Here is a 12,765-nt window from a genome sequence, read left to right as displayed (position 1 = left end):
GTAACAGCATATTCCAAAGATTAGTCTGTAATAATTTAGGCACATTGTGCCGACCAGGAGCTTTTAATAAAGTGAGAGTTATCAGACAAGGCATATACAGCCTTGTTTTCATCTACCTGCAAGTGTTTGTTTGCAGATTACAGGGATCTGGGGAAGTGACGGATATTTCATTCTCTGGTATGTAAGCCTCTTTGCTACTGACATTACAAAAATATCCATAGGCATATAGCCCAACAGTTGTTTAGCAGTTTATTCTTGCTTCTTTTAGTGCTTCTTAAGGTCTTCTCTATCTCAAACAGGCAAAACAGCTAACGCTACATCTTTGGTTAATACACTGCTTCGGTGGCTTGTTTTAATTATCACACAACTGGATTTAGTGGAAGTTTTGCTTGAGTGGAAATATATTACTAATGGCACAGCGAATTTAAAAGTAATTTAATTACCAATGAAGAGTGGAATACTTTTAACACAAATTAAAAGGGATGATAAGGAGTTCAGGACCTAAGGAAATATAGCAAAATCACAGCAAGTGAGATGGTAAGTTACACTAATGGAGCTTTAAATGCCTGGATATCGGTACTTAAATTACGGAATTTAATCAACTTTTAAGGCTGACATCCTAAATATTTTTATGGATTTGGACAGCTAAGTACAGTAAAAAATCAGTTTCATATTTTGTCTGTTTTTTTCCCTAGATGATCCTTTAGTAGTGCTATTAATATTTGTACTATTAATATTTTTCTGCCTAACCATGGCTGCTGTTTAATGACAAAACACAAATCAGCAGTTCACTGGATTACAGGGTGTAGCAGGACCACCCTGCAGCATTTCAAGGGAGGAGATGAACAGAGGAGTGATGCTGCTGCTCTGCTAAGACTGTATTTTCCTTCACTTGCTCTAAAGTATATTAAATTCTTTCTTACTTTTCATTTCTTAGGTAAATTCTGAGCTGCCAGATAACCTCAGTTTGTGCAACATACAAACAAATAATGTTCTAAGGTGAGCCCTATGTATGTTTTAAGAACAGAGATATTAATTTGTTCTGGTTCAAATAATAAAAATGGGTATAAAATGGGGAAGACATGCCTTTAATCTTTGGGCCACAGAAATAATGACGAGTGACATATCAGCCATACACAAGTAATAAATTACTCCAGCCAACAAAAAAGCAGAAAAAAAGAAAAACTTCGCGATTTTTTGGTACATAATGTCCTGTTTACTGCCTCCGTGTAAATGCTCAAAGCAGTCATTTCAGTGTTTCGGCAGTGTGCTCTCAGCACAGCTCCTCTTAAGTGCACATGTCTTTGGGTAAGTATCTGGACATGAGAAAGAGCATTTGTGTGTGAAGAAGGACGCTCCTTCTGGTGGTCAGTTAGGAGGTAGCCCTCTGCTTTTTGCTCTAAATGAGTAGCCACAAAAATAATGTCATGTGCATCAAATATGGCTTGTGGGAGCCAGCATGGTTGCTTTATCCCTTTCCACAATGGGTCATCAGAAATGCTGCAAATCCCATCTTTCCAATGATTCCCTTCTTTTTATTTGTCTACTTTAGCAAGTAATTCAGTGCAATACAGGGATACCAGTAGATCTGCAGATCAACACCGCTTTCTGAGACCTCTACAATCACAGTATTGTGAGCTTAGAGGGGTTTAGCCTGGACAACATTTAACTCAGGACTCCTGGTCCAATGCCCCCACCATCTTTGTGGTTGAAAGCTGTGCAAAAAAGCAGTGGCTGATTTGGACCCTGTATCTCCAATAACAGCTGGAACATATTTATGTGCACCTAATTATGAGCTCCAGGTTTAGCTTCCTCCAAAAGGAGCCTGGTTTGTGCACAACAGAACAGTTCTGCAAACCAAACCAATGCACGGCCGATGAGGATAACCAAAACTGGTGCCAAATGGTCTAAGCCACGCTTATGACCCATCACCACTGCAGTAATAAAGATGTAGCTGTCAAATACTAAAAAAGCTGAAGGACACTGGAATTACCAATTGCTCAGAAAATGATCTGGAAATATATTACTCACTGGAAGTGATATACTCAGGAGCCTTCCCAGGACTAAGTGGCACCGCCTCTTCGTAATAGCCTTCAGGAAGGGAAGATGTTGGTAGTGGTGGAGGCCCATTGTCTGGTGGCTAAATGAAGAAAAAAAAAGAAAAAAATATTACAGACCAACAAGGTGTTAAATTAAACATGGTTAGAACGTGCTCGCAATCAGTGCTAATGTCACCAGCCTTATAGACCCGATGTCTGCTCTTGTGACTGTTTCTTATGTTAACTATCTCTAAAGGCAAGACTCTCGAAGGGTGAATTGGATGTTGTCCTTTGAATAAGGCGTGTTCTGCTGGGTAACATCTTTTAGAAGTGAAACAGGTTTAAATCTAAACCTCAAGTTCCTCTTAGGTCGTTATCATTAAACAATAATAAGTAGAGGTTGAGATTTGAAGCAATAAAGTGACTTAATCATGCTTCATGACCTTTACCTCCACTCATGATGAAGCAGAACCTTCCTGCATGTCCTCCGAGTCCTTTGGGGATACAAACACAGTAGGATCCTACTTGCCACTGCTAAGGATGGCAAAATCAAGAAAACAGCTAAGCTCTTTCTACAAGCATTAAGCGGTAAAAATGTTGAAAAGATATAGCTCTCTTTTTAAGAACTAGAAATCTGAAGGGTCTATGTAGGAAAGAGATTTCTTTGCATATACCACTTAATAGTGTTAAGGCTGATTTATTAGTATTTTACACCTAAAATAACTTGTATTACAGCAGCACACAACAGTTTGGTTGCACATTTTAGAAAAGTTAAATAGCCTGGGCTGGCAGAGATAAGGACAGATAATTTAGCCCATATTTTCAAAATGTGTTTTGTTTTTCAATGGCAAAACAATTCTTAATATAGACATTAATTTTTAAAATGCTATTTCTACATAGTGAAAACTGAGCTACATCCAATGAAACATTTGGAACAGCAAGAAACTATTATCTGACAAAATAAATATTTCAAATACCAGGTCAAATTCTAAAATGCTTCTTTTCTAAATATAAACCTGCTTTAAATTTTAAACTGACTGACTGCTGGTATGTTGATATAGTAACAAAGTAAATTTAGTACTCTGTGACTTCTTCCATATGACTATACTGATCTATTTCTTTAACAAGTACCAAAACAACGGTATTTTATAGAACTCATTCATATTTGCCACAGGCTTTTAGTTCTGTATTTTCGCATTAGAAAAAATACTGAAGTCTTTTTCCAACACCAGCGGCTAATTGTACTATTACAAAAATGTAACTTGTAAGCAGAGTCTCATTTCTGCAGTAACATTTTTTTCAATACAACTTTCTCTTTTTTCATGTAATGAAAGAGATGTAACAGTGTTTGTCTGCATTAGACTGATCAAGTCTAAACTCAGGGAACAGAGATAATGAAGTAAGAAACTAGTCAGGGTGGGCTTTGGTCATGGTCACACACAGACATTTCTGGACTGCAGCTCAGGTGGGCTGAACAGTCTAGCAGGGGCACAGAGCCTTCTTCCACATAACACAGATGAAGCCACAGTGACTATAGTCCTCTTTTGCTATAGAGCTAAAGTTACGTGGGAGAAACCTGAGCTTTAATAACACATGACATTAGCTGTAATGAAATTATTTCTGTGGGCACACAGAATATTTCTGGATTCATCTTTGCGTATTTCAAAACTAGACATCTCCAAATCTCATTACCGATTACACACCTACTCCAGACATCTTGTTCTTAACAACATCAGCAAGAAAAGTCCCACCCTTGGTGTGCTCTGCAGCTAAATTCATATTGAGTAGGTTATTCCACCTTGCAGAAAGTGCTTGTGTATTCCCAATGTGCAGGAAGGCAAGAAGCTTGTGACTAAACCTGCAATCCAGCTCATCCCACGCTGACTTCCCCTCGTTCACCCAGTTAAAATCAGAAACTTCTTCACAAACAATGAACCAATTCATGACTGAACACAGAGGTTCTTGGTCAGATTGAGATTTACACTAATACTACTTCTACATGAAATGATACAGCCAATTTCATGTGTCACACTCAATTACAGATAAGAGATGGCAATTACTGTTATCTACAATGTGAACCAAATGAGTTTTCCTCACAGACCAGTTTTGCTAGAGAAATTATCAGACCGAGAAGCAAAATAATGGAAAAATACAACTTCAAGTGTAGTGTCCCTGTCATTCTGCTGAAAAAAACCCCAAATTACAAATCTGCACATCACAGCAAAACAAATGAGTCTTTCAAGGTTTGCTGCTGTGCAACAGGCATAAAGGGACATTAAAAAAATATTACCTGTTTGTTAATATTGGAAAAATTGCAGAAATTATTAATTTTGCCCTACAAACCTGCACACACCAGCTCCGTGTGGCATGAAATGCTAGATACAACAGAGGAAACTGCCTTCAAAGAGTTAGTATTTTCTCCCTTCATGCAGCTGGGTAGAGCCTTGCTCAAGTGAGTTGGGGTCAAGGTTTGTTCCTGGGGCAGTGCAGATTCATACCATCCCTTTCATTAGACAGATACATTAATATCTTGGTCTAGCCTTAAACTATTTTTCCCGTCAGGTGTATATACAATATATGAAATTCCTATCATTATTAAACCTAATTCACCCAGGAAATACCCGTCCCAAGAGGCATTCCAATTTTGCCTTGACACAGCACCAAGGTTTCAAAGCTATCTTTTATCCAGAAACAAATAAGAGGTTCCAATACAGATCGGGAAGTGGGGGGTGGGGTGGGGGGGAATCCTTGTTTTTAGACAAAATGTTATTCAGAAAGAAAGAAAAAAGGAAATGAAACACAAATGGTGCTTGTCTGAATTTGACCCTGCTGGAGCACCAGTTACTTCATACAGCTGGGGCGGGCTGGTCTGTGCAGCCAACGTCAACACAGATGGAATCCATTGCTGAATTAACCCAGCCCTCCTCTCTGAAATGCGTTTTGCAGTGCTTGCCATCACAAAGTTGAAAAGAATTATAAAAAAGATTTTTTTAAAAAAAATAATTAGGAGAAACAGGAACATCCAACATTAAATACTTTCTGATTAAAGCAAGGATGTTTTAATAGTGAAAGAAAATTCAACTGATTAAATACAAATAAAAATATCTCAGTCAAATCTGTACCACAAACATCTACATCTTTTGGGAGCTATGGAATATGTAAGAGTTTGAGCATCAAGAAATGTAAGAAGTACATCTGAGTATTCTGGTATTACTTACTAATATTTACAAGACTTTTTTTAATGATTGCTAGTTGTATTGTTTGATTCTTTCAACTTAGCAATTTTTAGTGGAATAATTTTGATGAAGTTAAAAATTACAAACTGAAATAACTCTTGATTCAATAACTTTTAATTAGTTTACATGAAAGATAAAAAGGCTGTAAGACCCGCAAAACTATTCACATATTCTATAAAAGGATTAAATCTCAAAAAACCTTAGACCATGTGTAGTTTGAGGGGTAGCAGGAGGAAAGACCTGGCAACCTGCAAAGAAGGCATTAGCACAAATTTCTGCTTTCAGGCAAGAGGGAAGAAAACTAGAGAATGCTGTCTTTCCAGACAAATGGCCTTGCTCAATTACAGGAATAAGAACTGAGTCAGAAAAAGCCCCACAACCGTTATTTTTATCTCATCAGAGAGAGCAAAAAAAAAAAAAAAAAAAAAAAAAAAGAGACAAAGATGAGTGAGATATTGTTGCCCAGAATAATACCAGTAATACTGATGAAGGGCTTTGGCAGGTGCTGGGTCTGAGACCAAATGAGAGATGCTTTATTTGGAACCAAGAGGCGGACAAGGTGATAATTACACTACAGAGCTGAGATCTCTGAAGACAGTGAAGACTGGATTGTGCAAGGGATGCCCAACTCCAGCTTACAGGAGTTTACAAGATGGATTGCTGAGAGAAAGAAACAAGTGTCTCCAAATAACAAGCAATATTTACCTACATCGTAAAACTCACTATTCTACTGGACACTATGAAACAAACTTAGTGGAAATACTGATTTTATGGCATATTAAGGTCTTCCCTTCCACCTGCCTCTCTGTGTTCCAGACAGCACAAATAATCTCTCTCTTTCGTTATTCTAGCAGATAAAGTAATTTTTCTCCCCCTTCTGTGCGAGGGTACCGAGCAGGTAGACAGTAACACTGACTAGCTGATACCTGCTGATGATACGGAATTATATAGCGTGGAAAGCAGTATGAAAGACAGAGGAAAATAAATGTCATCGTTTAGGGGCCTGAGGATATAAAATCACTTTACACCCCAAGGAAGACTTACATTCTGTAGGAAATAGAAAGAAACAACTCCCTTTATGCAATGATTTAGGATGTGGAGATTTCCAGCGCCAAGCAGTGGCTGTAGCAGAGGCTGTCAGTACGGCTGTGCGGCAGGCAGAGGCTGCCAGCAATTCCAGGGCCATGCTCGCGTGTGTGTTACTAGATCAACCACCAGTTCGGATCCAGCCGGACTGTGGAGCCAGCTGCTACGTAACCCCTCAACACTGAAAGCAGCAACATGAGACTGGAAAAGTGGTCACACACTGCATAATAAAGCTATTCAGAAGCCAGCAGGCAAATGTGGGCTGTCAAGAAGAAACCTTGACACATGCACGTGCCATTTGCTTCGCAGCAAGCTCAGCCATGACCTCTGTACAACCCCAGTGCATCCTCAGCCTGAAGGGTGAAGGGTGCTTACATGTTTATGATCCTTTTCCCCACACGTAAAAAACGGATGCCCAGAAAGCACGATGAATCAACAAACTGAGTATCAATACGATTGGCAAAATTACTGACCACACATTTCATCCAAGCTTCGCTGTACCACTGTAAAGGCTGGAAATTGGGCATTAGTACTGTCCTGGTTTAGGCTGGGACAGAGTTAATTTTATTCCTAATAGCTTGTACAGTGCTGTGTTTCAGATTTAGTATAAGAATTATGTTGATAACACACTGATGTTTTAGTTGTTGCCATGTAGTGCTTACTCTAAATGAAGGACTTTGAATTCAGTTCCCCGTGCTCTGCCAGTGAGCAGGTGCACAAGAAGCCGGGAGGGGTCAGAGCCAGGACAGGTGACCCAAACTGGCCAAAGGGATATTCCATACCATAGAGCGCCACGCTCAGTGTAGAAACTGGGGGGAGGTGGCCAGGAGCCACCGATCACTGCTCGGGGACCGGCTGGGCATCGGTCAGCAGGTGGTGAGCAACTGCATTGTGCACCGCTTGTTTCTCTTGGGTTTTATTCCTCTCTCTCTCTTTTTCCTTTTCATTAATATTATTAATAGTAATAATAATTATTATTACATTTTACTTTATTTCAGTTATTGAACTGTTCTTATCTCAACCCATGGGTTTTACTGTTTCCCAGTTCTCCTTCCCATCCTACCTGGGGCGGGGGGCAGCACAGTGAGCAGGCAGCTGCATGGTACTTAGTTACTGGCTAAGGTTAAACCATGACAAGTACTTGCCATGCACTTGGTATGGAAGCTCTGTAGATAAACTCCAAATCGGTAAGGCACTAAAGAGAAATCACCATTTATTGCCAGCAGTTGAGGACCTAGATGGACCTTAGATTTATTCAGGACAAAAGCACTGACCATATGGGATGTTAAGACTATACTGGGCTGTACAGGAGGGATATATTAGCCTGAGTGTAGACAAGCAGAAACGGAGAATTCTTCATTTGACCTCAGCTCTGTACTTTAAGGTTATTAACTTCTCGGCTTGTCAGCTGGACCCTATAAAACCAGGAGCCAAATAATGTGAAAGAACTCTAACAACTTCTCTTTTCAGCTTCTGAGCACCTCTGACAAAAGACAGCATACCAGCCAGCCAGCCATCAAACTCAGCTTTTTGGACAAGAATAACCCTGTCAGTCCCACCTCAAGGTGGGTAATGGCTGCATGACAGGCTGTTGGTACAGTCCCACCCAACCATCTGTGAGTGTACCCATGCAATTCCAGCACACGCCTCTGGGTCACCACTGTTAGCAGGAAAACAACCAAAAGGAATTGCCCAAGAAATCAACAGCCAGTCAGACATGACTGGAGGCCCAGCAACCCCTGGCAATCCTACAAAGAGCTGAACTGGTAACCCACCAGCTCCCATGGCAGTGCCGAACAGATGGGGGGCCAGCATGAAGCGCTAGTGGAAGTGATTATCAGGTGGAGGATGAGGATAAGCATAAGCAAAGTGCTTCCTTAGGGTGATCCTGAACAGTGACTCCAGCGGGTCTAACACTAAGAACAAAACAAGGTACACGCTTCGCATGCTGTCCTCCAGGGAGTGGAGATACAGCTGACACAGCCTAAAAGTGTGCCTGCTGACTCAGGGTTGAGTATCTAATTAAAGGTATCGCTGGAAAAGTGCTTAGTATGTAGAGTATAGTGACTACAAAAAGATCACAGCCTCAGAAAGCACAGCCTGATGATGGGAAAGGGATATGAACAGACTTGCTTGCATTTAAAGAATGAATCAGGGCATACTATGGCTCCACAGTTTGATCTGAAGATTGTCTGCAGAGCACTGACACAGAAACCTCACCAGGAACTGGGTTACCATCCCAGAAAATGCAACACATCTGACTTCTACTTAGATAACCCAATAACCCCTTTAGCTAAGCAACAGGAAGGTAAAGATGGCAGTGATGAGGACCAAATGGAAACAGTAAGAAACCAACACAGAATACTGACTGAGTATAGCACCCAGCAGTTCTTGCATGTCCTTTACAGCAATGTCAGCCTGCAGCAGAACCCAGGCACAAGCTCAAATCTCTGTTCTTGCCATTGTATTTAATTAATGTCTGAGATATTAAATAAAACTGAAAAGACTGGAGCACAGAATGCACCACTGAAAAGACAGATAGCTGGAGGAAGTTACACCCAAACTCTGTGGAAGACAGGGGTGCAAATAAATTCCAGACCCCATGGAAGTAACAAAAGAGAAAAAAAAAAAAAAAGTCAAAAGTGAAAAAGAATAAGGCAGAAACAAAACCATGGTATTTCTGCATCATTCAGATTTTATAATAAAAGATTATTACACAGCCAGTTGGAAGCATCACTTGGAAAAAACAACAGAGTTGACTCATATCAAGAAAAGGGTCTGGGTGTACCAAGAAATAATAATAAAAAAAAGGCTAGGCAACACTTTCATGCATATTACAAGAGAAAGATGAACCTGAGTTTTAAGCAGTATGGGGTCCTCAGTCGGTGGTGGTTATTGTAACTGGGCTCAATCTGTGCCTATGTTCCCCAGCAAAGACAAAATCACCTTCCTCTTCCAGGCTCATCCAGGTACACAACGTGACAGTAAGGACAAGACCAGGCAGTACAGTGAACAAAGTGTGCGCAACACCATTTTCGCTGGAACAACAGTCTCTAAGGGCCTGAGCACCACACAAAAAAAACAAGAGGAGCCTTGGTACTTACTGCCCTAATTCCTTTCCCATGTGTTTGCACACAGAACTTTAATGAGCAGGGTTAGGAAAGAAAATAGGCAGGTCCCTAACTATGAGCACAGGGAGGGTGTTTTATGGACGTGTACAGCATAGAAACAAGACATGAAACACCTGAGGCCAAAAGTGTGAGCATGTTATGAAAAATGGTGGGACAATATCCTACCAAATCTGTGGCATTAGTAATTTAATAGCTTTCTTATATGAAGGTCAAAGAGAATCAGTAAGCAAAGACAGAAAAGAGGGCATATAGCTTCACTATGATCATAGAAAGAATCTGGTAAAGCAGTTCAATTCTACTTGAAACCTGACCTGAGCTCATCCAGTTTAAATGCAAATTCCAGTTAAAGGCAGTCAGGAACAGCTCATTCTGGAAGCTTGGACATGAAGAAAGCTTTGAAATACGGTGATGTGCATCATTATAAAGGTATACTACAAAAGAACTGAGAAGGAAATTACTTTAAAGCTTTTCTGTGATACCATTTCCAAATGTGAAATAAATCACCAATAATAACGCACCAACCCAACCCAGGACAAACGGGAATGGCAACTACAGTGTCCTGCAGGACACGACCAACACAAAAAAGGAGGCTGCAAACTTTCCTTTAACCTTATTCCTTATGCAATCACATGTGATGACTGAAAGTGTTCCACAACCACAGTGTGCTCAGGGGGCCAAGAAGGCCAATAGCATCCTGGTTTGTATCAAAAATAATGCAGCCAGCAGGATTAGGGATGAGCACAGGAACTCCCGGCGCACTCGGCACTGGTGAGGCTGCACCTGGAATCCTGGGTCGGACATTGAGGTGCTGGAGCGTGTCCAGAGACAGGCAATGAAGCTGGTGAAGGGTCTGGAGCACAAGTCTTACACGGAGTGGCTGAGGGAACTGGGGGTGTTTAGCCTGGAGAAACGGAGGCTCAGGGGGGGACCTTACTGTTCCCTACAGCTGCTTGACAGCAGGTTGTGGCAAGGTGGGGGTCGGTCTCTTCTCCCAAGTAACAAGTGACAAGACAAGAGGAAACAGCCTCGGGTTGTACCAGGGGAGGTTTAGATTGGGTGTTCAGAAATACTTCTGCACCAAAAGAGTTATCAAGCACTGGAACAGGCTGCCCAGGGAAGTGGTAGAGTCACCATCCCTGGAGGTATTTAAAAAGACGTGTAGATGTGGTGCTTATGGACATGGTTTAGTGGTGGAGTTGGCAGTGCTGCTTAACAGTTGGACCCGATTATTTTAAGGGTCTTTTTCCAACCTAAATGATTCTGTGTCCAGGACACTCTGCTGTTCTGGTCACTTGCAATCAAACTAGAACACAAGCCTTACTGCAGGTGCATCACAAAAATACTGATACAGTTCACTAGAATCAAACCATAGCTCAAAATGAAACTGTTAGAGCCTTTCTCATACACAATGGAGGGAAATGAAACCCAAGAGGTGTATGATTGCAATTTCAAAGGACATCTGTGGCACAGGCATGAAAGTGATGGAAAAAAAGCTACTTAAACACAAGGACAAAGGCTGGCAGTGAACACTGGGATGGTGAGACAGCCTTCAAATTGAAATAGTGGGTTAAAGAAACCTGAATGCTAGTAAATAGATTTTGGTATGTTTCTGAAATGGTTAATATTTTATAATTGCCTGCAGTAAAAGCAACTGCACTTAATAATCAAAAAGGCCCCTTTATTTGTTCCTTCATCATGGAAGAACTTGTTGAGATCTGTTCAAACTGAAGCTATTAGCCAGCTCTAAGTGAAACAACTGCATTTTTGTTGAATTTATTTTTGTGGCTTTTACAAATTTTCTGCAAGGGAAAAACTCCAAGGCTAGTACTATCTCAAGATTATCTTTTACGTAGAACAGAGAGTAGCGCATTCTTTTCAGCTTTAGAAGAAAAAGCAAGATGAAATAAAGATTCATAAGAACCCACCTGGCATATGAAAAAAAGAACCCTTGCTTTTGTTACAGCACTAGTCTCACTGCACACTTTAGAAGAAGCTTTAAGATTTGCACTTTTTTGGTTGTTGTTCAAAGAATGATTAATGTAACTGCTGATATATCACCTCAAAAATCCTTTTGATTTCAGGATGATTTTTTTTTTCTTCTCCAAGGACACTGTCTCCTTTCAGCATTTTCTAATAAATATCTAAGAGTATACCTGACAGGCAGCCAGATAAAGGGAGGCTGTCAAATCACTTCTCCACAATAGGAAACCCATTTATATGAAACACTCCTACAGAGTGACTGTGTACGTTGCAGGAAAGGGTTGGAGGAAGATGACCTATCCTTTTGATTTATATCTACAGGGGTTCTGGCATCTTGCTGGACACTTGTTGCGGTTAAATAATTATTAAATTGACAATATTCCAAGAAAAGCAGCACATATACCCAATTTTACTGTGAAAATCACGCAGAATAGCTGTGTGCTGTTTGTATTTGATTTTGTTGGACTGCACAGTGCACTGAAATCAGTAACTGTCAGATGTAATATGACAACCAAATGCTTGGAGGCTAGAAGTATTCTGTCACTGTCATGCTGTGGATGATTTATGCCAGTAATCCTCAGGCGCATCTGAGCAGCAGGACACATTGGATTTTATCTTACTGCCTCGGTGGAGAAGGTACTTCTAGGCAGCTTGGTGACAGTGCAATGATGGGATCCCAGGTGTCAAACCACCATCGGCACTTTGAGGTACGCACAGAGCATTGGCTCTGTTATTCTTCCATACCCGTCATCTAGCACTGCTTCTTGCCTGTCAAGAGCAGGGAAATACTATAAAGGTAGCTGCTGATGTAGAGATGGAGAAGGCAGGCTAAAAGCCACAAGCCTTCACAGTCAGCAGCTTCAAGAGGGGAGAACCAAAACTGTTTCAAATGCAGTGATCTCCTCCTCTGCTGCTGACCCAGGCAAAGCTTCCCTTGCTGCTGGCACTGTATTCATGCTGGCATATTAACATATTAACACACCCAGGCAAGTGGTGTTTCAGTTCTGCAGCAGGACTCCAAGTTGCCCTTAAGTCACATCCTCTATCTGCAGCTTTTACTTTGCTGGCCATCTGAAGGAGCTGTAGGCACAGGCTGAGGTAAGTGATGATTTGTGCTTTCTAAGCCTGACACAAAATCTGCTAGACCAGATGTAGGCAAGGGAACGTATGCAGAAGAAGTACTAAGAGAGTTCATGCTTAGTGATTTGCTTTGTTCAAATATATGCAAGGTTCAACTTTGTCCCTCAGTTTTAAGACCTTGTCCAAAGCCCACTGAGTCCAGGAAGACTCTCT

General features: G+C 40.9%; 1 protein-coding gene across 6 annotated transcripts in view; it reads right to left on the bottom strand.

Annotated features, from left to right (window-relative positions):
- AFAP1 (actin filament associated protein 1) overlaps nucleotides 1-12,765 on the bottom strand; it is a 121,540-nt gene that overhangs the window by 46,926 nt on the left and 61,849 nt on the right. For all 6 annotated transcript variants that reach the window (XM_055718174.1, XM_055718195.1, XM_055718162.1 and 3 more), the window contains exon 4: nucleotides 2,032-2,140. In XM_055718174.1, the coding sequence (XP_055574149.1) occupies nucleotides 2,032-2,140 (109 nt within the window). The remainder of the gene's footprint in view (nucleotides 1-2,031; nucleotides 2,141-12,765) is intronic.

This window comes from Falco cherrug, chromosome 1, assembly GCF_023634085.1.
Source record: "Falco cherrug isolate bFalChe1 chromosome 1, bFalChe1.pri, whole genome shotgun sequence".
Taxonomy (NCBI): Eukaryota; Metazoa; Chordata; class Aves; order Falconiformes; family Falconidae; genus Falco; species Falco cherrug.
Note: the sequence above shows the minus strand (reverse complement) of the source record. Positions and strands in the feature narration are given on the sequence as shown.